The 12,232-nt window shown below is 49.3% G+C and overlaps 3 protein-coding genes across 4 annotated transcripts in view; 1 reads left to right on the forward strand and 2 right to left on the reverse strand.

Moving 5' to 3' along the window:
• Positions 1-2,939, reverse strand: part of ankrd10a (ankyrin repeat domain 10a) — a 49,553-nt gene extending 46,614 nt beyond the window's left edge. Inside the window, exon 1 of one of the 2 annotated variants that reach the window (XM_052025566.1) lies at positions 2,554-2,939. In XM_052025566.1, the coding sequence (XP_051881526.1) occupies positions 2,554-2,745 (192 nt within the window). In that variant the 5' untranslated portion in view covers positions 2,746-2,939. The remainder of the gene's footprint in view (positions 1-2,553) is intronic. The other variant, XM_052025567.1, reaches the window with a different exon arrangement.
• Positions 2,940-8,876: 5,937 nt separating this feature from the next.
• On the reverse strand, positions 8,877-9,650 carry LOC127575664 (uncharacterized). The gene has a single exon (XM_052025553.1). It carries the CDS (start codon positions 9,648-9,650, stop codon positions 8,877-8,879), a length of 774 nt encoding a protein of 257 aa, XP_051881513.1.
• LOC127575777 (rho guanine nucleotide exchange factor 7-like) overlaps positions 9,441-12,232 on the forward strand; it is a 73,598-nt gene continuing 70,806 nt past the window's right edge. Inside the window, 1 exon segment of the mRNA XM_052025857.1 lies at positions 9,441-9,813. Coding sequence (XP_051881817.1) covers positions 9,649-9,813 — 165 coding nt within the window. The 5' untranslated portion in view covers positions 9,441-9,648.

Here is a 12,232-nt window from a genome sequence, read left to right on the forward strand (position 1 = left end):
TTAAATATATTATTGTTAAAAAAATAATTTTCTAAATATTATTAATATGAACTTATTTGGTGCAACTTTGCAGTATTCTGGGGAAGTGAAAGCAAACATTTCAAACCTTTTCTTCTATAAGGAAGGCCAAAAGTGGAGATATAGGGGCTACCATTGCTGATCACGTCCTGTTAAGAGTGAGCCACACAGCCTCCTGAACCTGATTTGCCGCTCAATAAAATCATGTCTGTTCTGATCGTTGGCTTCACCTCCTTTCCTGGCTGACCCCATAATCCTTGATGCCCCAATTTTATGCAAATCTTTTATATTCTTAAAGGATGAGCTCCCCCCACCACCCCCCCCCCCCAATTCAGTGGGAATTGGGTCATACGGGCTCGTTGCCCTGTATCCCAGCCTGGAAACTAAAGTACCACATGCTCTCTGCACCTCGGAGAAGACCCAATGTTGTGTGACGCCCATCCCAAAGACGACCTAGTTCCACGTGCCCCTCCTTCGGAACAATGTAGCACTGCACAGCCCCCACCCCAGAGAAGACCCCTACCCTCACCGAGAACTCATGGTGTCATGTCCTACATCCCCCGATCCTGGTGCTACGTGACTCCACCCCAGAATTCACACTGCACCACTTGACTGTCACCTACAGAAATGTCCCAGTGTGGTGTAAGCCCTCATCCCCTCTCCTCAATATTACTGGTATCACATGGCCTACAACCCAGAAACAACATTATACCACGACCAGCACTGGTGATGACTCAATCCCCTTCTGTGAAAAGAGCCCAATACTCTACGCAGCTCTAAAGATGACTAAGTGCCCTGACCACCTTTCCTTGGAAATCACCAATGCCATGACCCCTCCCCCAACCCTACAAGTGCTCTGAACTACCCAATAGTTTGTATGTCCAATTGTCAAGGTACTATAAGTGCTGAGGGTGTAACAGAAACTCACTGCCTCCAGTTGGGAATCTCACAGCACTGAAAATTACTAATGGGAGCAACCTAATTTATTTGAAATAACTGAACAGAATTCAATTTTTATATAAAAATTCTCCATTCATACAATTTACCTAGCCACTCATTTTTATCAAAAGTCCTGTTGATCATGTGACAGAGTTTGGTAAGTCACTGCTAAATTGGGTTGGGTTATTCCATGTGATTAACTCCTTCCATTAACCATAGTTTATCTTTTATATATTTATGGTTGTGTTACTGTACACAAATTGATCTCCTGAGGTATTACACATGGCCAAAACAAGACCACGGATTTGAGGTTGAGAATAGGATGGGGGTGGGGAGCCCTCATGCAATTCAGATTCCATTTTAAACTTGGGCGTGGGATTTATTTCTATTTTTTCCCCGCTTTAAATTCCTTCCTCCGTGTTTATATAGAAACTGCCCATGTAAAGTTGTCACACTGTACCTACGCTGCAAGGCTGTGATCGCACCGTAGCTCCTCCACTGGCAGGAGGGTGCAATTAAAGCACTTCATTTTTACAGCGGAATTTTCCATAACCTGTGGACGTTGGAGTTGATAACAGGAAAACAATTGTAGGTAAACAAAGCATTTTAAGGTAGTTTTATATCTGCCAGTTACTACTGACGTTTCATTCAGATGTATGAAATATTTTGTAGCAAAACTTTCAGAACATTTATATAGTATTTATTCTGCTTAACTGCCAGGATAATTGAACTCCCTAACTCACACACTCTGGGGCGTTACATTCACTTATTTTACAATCTATATTCCACATTGATTTATACAGATGTTGCCTGCTTTATTTTGTTTTTACATTTAAAATTACATCTACCTGCAGACATTTCCCGTGAATTTATGTAAATGATGAATTCCTATGGCCAATTTCACGGGAACACAAGGAACAGGAGTGTCTGACGCCAATCTCTCCACCACTAAATAAAATCAGGCTAATCCAATCTTGGCCTCAACACCGTTCTCCTCCCATTCCTCTTGACGCCTTTGTAATTTAGATGCTTGTCAACCTCCACAGCTCTCTGGAACAGAAGATTCTAAAGATTCACTACTTGTGTAACCTCGTCCCACAGTTAGTATCTACTCCCTTGCTGGCATAAACACGTATAATAAACTCCAGAGTTAACAGGGAAGCATGTGCTTCTCGGGAGGGAGCAGATCATTCAGTTAAGCCTAAATAACTTAGCTCCCCTTTGAAAATCCGTCAGTTTTTTTTTTGGGGGGGGGGGGGTCCTGTTGTCACCGCCAAAGTCCACGGGCACAGCAGGGACGGGTGGCTCTAACCGCAGCAGGGGGACAGTGTGACACGTTTACACAGGAGGCCGTCGGCAAAGGCACCGACGGCGGCTGTTTGTGATCCGTTGTACCTGATGTCGGTGCATATGCATTCGGTTTGCAGTGTTAATGTCACAGCCGGTATTCGCTGCACATGTTGTACTCACTACAGCGCCCGGAGGGTGTACACCCGGCCCGGCCCGCCCCGCCCCGCCGCGCCCGGCTCCCTGCACCTCCGGGCCCGGCCCGGCCCGCGCTCTCCCGTGCGGCGGCGCCCCGCCGGCCAGCCTTACCTTGCCGAAGTGCGCGGCCCAGTGCAGCGGGGTCCAGCCGTAGAAGTTGTCCTCCAGGCCGATGTCGGCGGGCGCCGAGGCGGCCAGCAACGAGCGCAGCGCCGCCACATCGCCATCCCTGCAGGCCCGGTGCAGCGGGAAGCGCAGCGACAGCAGCTCCTCACTCGAAAAGCCCCGCTCGCAGGCCGCCATGGCAGCGCTGGGCTCGGCAGACAGCGGCCCGAGCTCCGTGCTCCCCGCTCGGCTCCCGGCAGACGGCGGCCCGCGCTTCCACACACAAAGAACGGCTGTGCACAAGACCCGCAGCGGAGCTCCGGCAAAACCGGGACCGGAGCTCGAGCAAAACCCGGACCGGAGTACCCCCCACCCACACACACAGCTACAGGAGTCTCGATCCGAAACGTCGACTGTTCATTTCTCTTCATAGATGGTGCCTGACCTGCTAAGTTCCTCCAGCATTTTGTGCATGTTACAAAGCGACAAACTATCTGCTGCAGGAAGTCAGAGGGTCCCAATCTACACTAATTCCATTTACCAACACTTGGTCCTCTCAAGGAAAACAAACTCAGCCTGTAACAGTCTCTCCTTATAACTCCATCCCAGACAAAATCCTGGTAAATCTCCTCTGCACCATCTCCAATGCAATTACAATCTTCCTATAGTGTGACAACCAGCACTGCTCTTAGTACTCCCAACTATCATTTTATTAAGTTCTACCATAACCTTTCTGATTTTGCATTCTATGCCCCAGCTAATGAAGACAAGCAACACACTTTCTTCTCCACCTTAACTACCTGTGCTGCCGCCACCAGGAATCCTTGGACGTAATATGAAGGTCTCCCTGCTCCTCAATATTCACTACGGCCTACCATTCATTGTAAATGTTCTATTCTTATTAGTTTCCCCAAAGTACAACAGCTCCCAACATCTCAGGATTAAATTCCATTTCCCATTGCTCCGCCCACTTTACCAACTGATCAACATTGTCCTGCAGCCTACAATTGTCTTTCTCACTATCAACAACAACAATTTTCATATTGTCTTCAAATTTACTAGGAATCCCACATTCCTATTTCAAATCTTAATGTATGTAACAAAAAGTAAGGGTCCCAGCACCAATCCTTGTGCTGCACTACTGGTCACTGGCTTCCAGTCACAAAAACAAGGCCATCATCTTCTGCTACCCATTAGCAAACCAATTTTGGACCCAATTTGCCAACTTCCACTGGATCCCACGGGCTCTAACCTTTCAGACCAGTCTACCACATGGGACGTTGTCAAAGGTCTTACTGAAGTCCATGTAGACTACATTAACCGCATTGCCCTTGTCAATATACTTTGTTACCTCTTTGAAAAATGTAATCAAATTGGTCAGACAGTACCTTCCCCTAAAAAATATCATGCTATCTGACTAATCCCTGCCTTTCCATACGTAGGTTAATCCTAACTCTCAGAACTTTTTCCAATAGTTTCCCTACCACTGACTATAAACTCACAGGCCCATAATTACTTACCTTATCCCTGTAGGCACACAGAGAGAAGAAGAGATATAGACAGGGACAGAGAAACAGGAAAAGAAGAGAGAGGCAGAGTAAACAAGAGAAGGAAGAGAGAATGGAGAGAGGGATTGCCTGACTGGAGGTCGGCTGTTACTTTTCTCAATCAATTTGACTTTTTTGTGAAAATTTGCAGGACATACTTTGAAGCAAGTAAAGCATCAGAGAGAAAAGTATTTGAAATGAAGGAGAGTGAGCAAAAAAGAGGAAGGAACCATTTAATGGCCAAAGGATCTTTCTCATCCTACCATTATGACTTAGGGTTGGTGGAGAATATGTTTAAAAGGAAGATCTGAAGATCAGGAATGTGGGGAAAGGAAATCAATAGAAAGTTGTTGTACATTGGAGTCAATGGAATGGGAACTGCTCTGGACTCTGAATGTAGCCTGTAGCTGCTGGTGGGTCCTTTTCTTGGCCTCTCATATCATACCTCACGCCTCTTCAAACCTTCAAGGAACAAAGAGTCAGAAGCAGGAAGAAGAGTGAAGCAGGAGGGAAGTGAAAGAGCTGGAAGAGGAAGGTTAGCGATCAAAAGTGAGAAATAGCAAAACAAGCACTCAGACAAATGAGTGACCAGATTCTCAAACCTTCTGAGTAAATACCACAGAAACCTGCCGAAGTCCATCTCCAGTAAGCGCTTTGCTTGTCTAGGCCGTGTGGTCTTCTGCTGAGGTAGGTTCAGAAGGGATGAGTAATCCAGAGCAGGCATAGAAAATTCGCTCTCATTTTCAAAGCATTTTTGTTTAATACTTTTATTTTACATTGTTAGTGCAATCACAGTGGGCCAAAGGGCCTGTTCCTGTTCTGTCCTTTTCTCTGTTCTTAGACAAATGTGGGCCCCTTACCATCAGAAACAGGGGAACTTATAATGGGGAACAAAGAAGTGTCAGACCAATCGGACAAAGACTTTGGTTCTGAATTCACAAAGGAAGATACAAATAAACTCTGAGAAATCTGAGGGAACCCAGGGTCCAGTGAGAGAGAGGAACTGAATGAGATCAGCTTTGGTAGGGAAATGGTTGTTGAGAAAATTGATAATAGATTGGAAGGCTGATAAGTCCTTTGGGCCCAATAGTTTGCATCCCAGAGTATTTAAGGAAGTGACCTCAGAAATAGAGGATGCATTGGTATCATTTTACAGCATTCTTTAGACTCTGGATTATTTTCTACAGATTGAAGGGTAGCTAATATAACTACAGTTTATAAAAGGAGGGAATTATAGATCGGCTTAGCCTGACATTAATGGTCTGGAAAATGCTGGAGTTCATTGTAAAAGATGGGACCCCAGCTTTTCACAATATATATCTTAATGATATGGATGAGGGAATTAAATGTAATATTTCCAGATCCACCGATGACCAAAAGCTAGGTGGGAGTGTGAGCAGTGAGAAGGATCCTTGTGTGATTTGGATAGTTTGAGTGAGTGCAAGGTAAATGCATGGAGTATAATGTGGTTAAATATCAGGTTATCCACTTTGGTGGTGATAACAGGAAGACAGGTTGTTAGCTGAACAGTGGTATTGGGAAAGTGGGATGTGCAGTGAGACCTGGGTGTCCTGTGTACCAGTCGGTGAAAGTCAGCACACAGTGTACAGCAAGTGGTTGAGGAGGTAAATATTACAGTGACCTTCAGACTGAGAAGGTTTAAGTCCAGGCAATCCCCGCATTGCAGTCCTTTGGGTAACAGAATTTACCCTTACAGAATTCACAGATCACTACCCACGCATTTTAGATATGAACTAAAATTCACTCACACAAAATTTTTGTGAAAAAATGCAAATGAACAAAGTTAAAATTTACTTTTTTAAATTACGTTTCTTGACGCATGTACATATAACAGAAGATTGCGATATGGACCATTTTCGAGGAACGCAAGCCCCCTGTAATGCAGGGAGTTTTGATCTCCTTATCTGAGGAGGGATGCTCTGCTTGCGGAGTGAGTGCAATGAAAGTTCATCGAACGATTCCGGAAAAGGCAAGAGTGATGTATGATTAAGCTCATTTTCAGTGGAGTTTATAAGAATTAGAGGGAATTTTGACAGGACTGGATAGATTAGATTCAGGAAGGTGGGGAACATAGAACATAGAACAGTACAGCACAGAACAGGCCCTTCAGCCCACAATGTTGTGCCAACATAGCTGTTCCCTCCTACCTACAGAATGCTCATATCCCTCCATTTTCCTCTCATTCATGTGCCCATCCAAGCCCCTCTTAAAAGCCCCCAATGAATTTGCCTCCACCACCCTATCAGGCAACGCATTCCAGGCATCCACTACTCTCTGAGTAAAAAACTTACCCCTCACGTCTCTTCTGAACCTACCCCCCTCTCACCTTAAATGCATGCCCTTTGGTACTGGATCGCTCAATAATAGGAAAAAGATATTGCTTGTCACCTTCTCTGCCCCTCATAATTTTATACACTTCCAACAGATCACCCCTCAGCCTCTGCTGCTCCAGAGAAAAAAGCCCAAGTTTGTCCAGCCTCTCCTGATGACACATGCCCTCTAATCCAGGCAGCATCCTAGTAAACCTCCTCTGCACCCTCTCTAAAGCCTCGACATCCTTCCTATAGTGAGGTAACCAGAATTGCACGCAATACTCTAAATGCGGCCGAACCAGAGTTCTATACAGATGCATCATAACTTCTTGACTCCTGTACTTAATACCTTGATTAATGAAAGCAAGAATTCCATAAGCCTTCTTAACCACCCTATCTACCTGTGTAGCCACTTTCAATGAGCCATGGATTTGCACCTCATGTCCAGAGCCAGGGGTCACAACCAAAGGATACAGTGGAGGACACTTAGAGCTGAGAAGAGTGGAAATCTCTTCACCCAGTGAGTGGTGAACTTGTGGAATACCCAATTATGAAGGTGGTTGAAGTCAAATCATTAAATATGTTCAAGAAAGTAGATATAGTTCTAATTATCAGAGATTAAGGGATGTGGGCAGAAAGCAGGAACATGGTACTACATTTGGATCATCAGCCATGATCCTGTTGAAAGGCAGAGCAGATCCTGCTCCTACTCCCAATTTTCTATGTTTCTGTGTAGAAAATAGGCTGAAGCATTGCAGAGTCAGCAGTGAGGAGGGTGCAGTGAAACTCCAATAGACCTGCACACCCAGGGTCTTGGTGGTCCTGGAACAGCAGATTTTCCAGTCCTTTGCAAGTAGACACCAACAATTTTTAAAAAATTGAACCTTTTTTATATGTTTCACAGTATTACAATAAATTTCCCAGCTAAGTTTAAAGGGATCATGGGGGACCTGCCAAGTCAGATGGGAATGTAGCAAATATTAACTGGTGTGTCCAGGTGCTGAAACATAACCAGATTATCTGAGTTTTACTGGAGATGGGCAAAGTTACACACAGTTGTGCTGAGAAATTAGTTTACTCTCTTGGTAATAAGACAGTTGGGTAATTAAATCAATCCACACCTCTCATGCCATCTTGATCATTAACAAGTTTATTGACTATCTTGTTATTCTTTACACTAGTGGGGATTAAGCTCAGAAAGGGAGAAGGGTAAGGTTTAAGGAGAGGTGCAAGATTAGTGTAGAGGGGACAGTTTGTGGAGAGGTGGGGATTGTTGGGAGGGTTAGGGAAAGGGGTGGGGCTATGAGGGGTATGCTTGGTGAGAAGGGGGTGGAGTTTGTGGGCATAGGGTATGTAAAGAGAAGGTGAGAATGTAGGGAGATCGGGTTGTGGGTGGTAGCAGAGTCTGGGTAAAGGTTATGGGTGGAATTTCTAGTGGGATTTGGGGAGGAGATAGCAGGGGAGGGATCTGTAGGAAGGCAGCATAGTCTGCAGGGTGCATGGGTCTGGGGTAGGGTCTGTGGGGTAGCTGGGCTCCTGAGGGAACAGGCAGGGTCTGTGGAAGTGCGGAGTGTCTGCGGAACAGGGGAGAGTCTAAGGGGAGGAGGTGGATCTGAGGGGACTGGAAGGGGCCAGTGGGAGGGGTGAGGTCTGGCGGTGGTGGATGTGGTTGGGTCATGGGCACATGTGAATGGTACAAGGCAGTGGAGTGTGGTGCGATGACAGGGTGGTCTGTGGGTAGTTGGTAGTGGTGAAGGGGTGACAGAAGTGGTCATGGGGATTGGGCTCGGTCTATGGGTGGTGAGCGGAGTCTGTGGGTTTGTGGGTGTGGTCTGTGGGTTGCGGGCGGGGTCTATGGGTTGTTTGCATAGTCTGGGTTAGTGGGCGTGGTTTGCGGTTAGTGGGCAGGGTCTGGGTGAGTGGGCGGGGTTTGTGGTTAGTGGGCAGGGTCTGGGTGAGTGGCTGGGGTTTGTGGTTAGAGGATGTGGTTGGGTTAGTGGGCGTGGTTGGGTTAGTGGGTGGAGTTTGGGGTTATTGGGCGGGGTTGGGTTAGTAGGTGAGGTCTGCGTTTGTGGGTGGAGTTTGTGGTTAGTGGGCGTGGTTTGATGTGAGTGTGTGGGGTCTGGGTTTGCGGGCATGTTTTGCAGTCAGTGGGCGGGGTTTGTGGTCAGTGGGCGCGGTCTGGGTTTGCGGTCAGTGGGCGTGGTTTATGGCCAGTGGGTGGGGTTTGCGGTGAGTGGGCGGGGTCTGGGTTTGCGGGCGTGTTTTGCAATCAGTGGGCGGGGTTTGCGGTCAGTTGGCGGGGTTTGCGGTGAGTGGGCAGAGTCTGGGTTTGTGGTGAGTGGGCGGGGTCTGGGTTTGTGGTCAATGGGCGGGTTTTGCAGTGAGTGGGCGGGGTCTGGGTTTGCAGGCGGGGTTTGTGCCGAACGGGTGGGGTCTGGGTTTGCGGTCAGTGGGCATGGTTTGCGGTGAGTGGGCGCGGCCTGGATTTGTGGTGGGGTTTGCGGTGAGTGGGCGGGGTCTGCAGTGAGTGGGCCGGGTCTGGGTTTGTGGGTGGTTTTTGTGGTGAGTGGGCGGGGTTTGCGGTCAGGGCGTGGTTTGCGGTGAGTGGGCGGGGTCTGGGTTTGTGGGCGGGGTTTGCGGTGAGTGGGCGGGGTCTGGGTTTGCAGTGAGTGGGCGGGGTCTGTGGTGAGTGGGCGGTCTGGGACAGCGGTGAGTGGGCGGGCTCTGGGTTTGCGGGCGGTGTCTGTGGTGAGTGGGTGGGGTTTGCAGCGAGTGGGCGGGGTTTGCGGTGAGTGGGAGGGGTTTGCAGCGAGTGGGCGGGGTTTGCAGCGAGTGGGCGGGGTCTGGGTCTGCGGTCAGGGGGCAGGGTTTGCGGTGAGTGGGCGGGGTCGGTGTTTGCGGTGAGTGGGCGGGGTCTGCGGTGAGTGGGCGGGGTCGGTGTTTGCGATGAGTGGGCGGGGTCTGCGGTGAGTGGGCGGGGTCGGGGTCTGCGGTCAGGGGGCCGGCCGGCGCTAGGTGGCGGCAGCAGGGGGACGGGCGCTGGGCTGTCGGAGCCGCGAGTCTCCGGGACAAGCAACGGGCTCGGCCTCGCCATGTTGGGCTGCCTGGGGCAGCTCCGGCGCGGCCCGACGCAGTGAGCGGGGCCTGGGAAGTGGAGTGTCCGAGGCTGGGGAGCTGGCAGCCAGGGCCCGGCGCCTGGTGCGGGGCCCGCGGCCGCCATGAGCTCGGCCGAGCAGACGGTGACCTGGCTCATCAGCCTCGGGGTGCTCGAGTCCCCCAAGAAGAGCGTGTCGGACCCCGAGGCCTTCCTGCGGGCCGCGCTCCGGGACGGGGTGGCCCTGTGTCGGCTGCTGGAGCGGTTGGTGCCTGGGTCGGTGCAGCGGGTGAGTGTGGCTCCACCCCGACCCCCGCCTGATGGCACCCGGACCCACCCCACCCCCCGGCACCCGGACCCAACCCTCCTCACCCCACGCCCCAGGCAACTAGACCCCACGCACTTCATCCCACCTACCACCCCCCTCACCTCACCCCAGCACCCCCTCACACACCCCCCACCCTCCTCACACACCCCCCCACCCCCTCACACACCCCCCACCCCCTCACACACCCCCCACCCTCCTCACCTGATCCCCCCCTCACACCCCATCCACTACCTCCCACCCCCTGGCACCTGGACCCATCACCCCCCTCACCTGTCATCCTCCCCCCAACCCAACCTCTCACCACACCTGTCATCCTCCCCCTCACCTCTCCTCAACACACCCCCCACCCCCTCACACACCCCCCACCCTCCTCACCTGATCCCCCCCTCACACCCCACCCACTACCTCCCACCCCCCGGCACCTGGACCCATCACCCCCCTCACCTGTCATTCCCCCCCTCAACCCACCCTCTCACCACACGTCATCCTCCCCCTCACCCCACCCACCACCACCACCCCCCTGGCACGTGGCCTGCCCTCACCCCACCTGCCCACCATCCCCTGGCACCTGGGACTCCCCCTCACGTCTCCCCACCACACCCTCAAGACCTAGTTCCCCCAGCACCCAGGCCCTCACCCACCTCAACCACTCCCCCACCTCACCCCACCCTCTCATCACCCTGTGTACCCCATTGAAACTCCCCAAACCCCCAGCCCAGCACGCTGAAGTTCACAAAAACAAGTTAAGATTCAGATCAGCCGTGGTCTTGGTGGTAGTACTGCCTGGAGGGGCTGATTGGTCAGCATGTCAGTGTAGTCTGACTGGGGACAATGCATAACTTTTCAACTGGATGGTAAAATGTCTTGTAATCTCGGAGTTAAAATTAGTACATTTTGTCTGGTTGATAAATTAGGATACTTGTGTTTTTTTTCTATGCTAAGCGGTTGTGTCCAGCTTGATTAACATGAATCCTATATTAAAGTAGGATTGGCCTTGTGAGGAAGAGAGAATTGGAGGTAAAGTGTCGACTTGCCAATTTCCAAAAAAAAATGTATTTTCCAAGCCTGGTGCTGTTAAATGTTTTTATTCCTTTTAGTCATTTTTGATATATAAGCATTGAGTGGGGAATGATAACCTCCTCACTGCTCTGCAGTGTGTGATAGAAAAAAACTTGAATTTCAATAATAAAAATAGAAGAAGCAGAAATATTCAGCAGGTTAACCAGATTCACTATTAACTTTCCAGAGGATAGTCAGTGATGTATTGGGCAGCAGTGGGCTTCATTGATTCCAGTGTTCAACTATTACTGACCACGTGATCCAGTGACATCTATTAAACAACAGATATCTCTTTAGGGCATGTAACCTTAAACTGACTTTGTAATTTTTTTTTAAGTTGAAGCATTATTTAGTAGCTTTGTACCTCATCGACTGGGTCAGGATTACAGCATTTAGTTAGATACCAACCCACGGCAGTTTTATTTTAGCGTGCAGTCTGCTTGAAAACTTGCTCTGGCCAATATTTATCCTTCAACCAGCATCACCTTAAAGTGAAGAGTTGGTCATTTCTCCACAATGCTCTTTGTGGGATTTGCTGCCCACGTTGGCTTCCTCTTGCTACATATGACTATCTTTTTGCAATGACCCTGTTTTAAAACTCACTGTGATGTGCTATGGAATTTTCAGGTGTTGGGTTTTTGAGGCAATATCTTGTGACTTCTTGTGGGGTTTGGCAATTGTCTTCTTGTAGAACATAGAACGGTACAGCACAATACAGGCCCTTCGGCCCACAATGTTGTGCCAACCTTTAAACCTCACCTAAGACTATCTAACCCCTTCCTCCCACATATCCCTCTATTTTAAATTCCTCCATATGCTTACCTAGTAATCGCTTGAATTTGACCAATGTACCTGCCTCCTCCACCGCCCCAGCCAGCGCATTCCACGCACCAACCACCCTCTGGGTAAAAAACAAAAGCCTTCCTCTGATATCTCCCTTGAACTTCCCACCCATTACTTGAAAGCCATGCCCTCTTGTATTGAGCATTGGTGCCCTGGGAAAGGCGTGCTGGCTGTCCACTCTATCTATTCCTCTTAATTTTTTGTATATGTTAAAGGTGAGAAGACTGCTACCCAGGAGTGGTGGGGAGACCGTTCCCTGTCAGTGCCCTGTGTTCTTTGGGTTGCTAGTCCTTTCTCTCCAGCATCAGAACTGCCATGGACAAGGCTTGCATAGTTTGCATTGGGCCTCAAACAGTACAGGAGGCCACAGACAGATCTGTCAGAGTAGGAGTGAACAGAGAGTTAAAGTGGGAGGGTGGGGGTCACTGCTGCACATGGAATGCTGATACTCTGCAAAGTGATTACCAAATCCACAATT

This window comes from Pristis pectinata, chromosome 11 (assembly GCF_009764475.1).
Source record: "Pristis pectinata isolate sPriPec2 chromosome 11, sPriPec2.1.pri, whole genome shotgun sequence".
NCBI lineage: Eukaryota > Metazoa > Chordata > Chondrichthyes > Rhinopristiformes > Pristidae > Pristis > Pristis pectinata.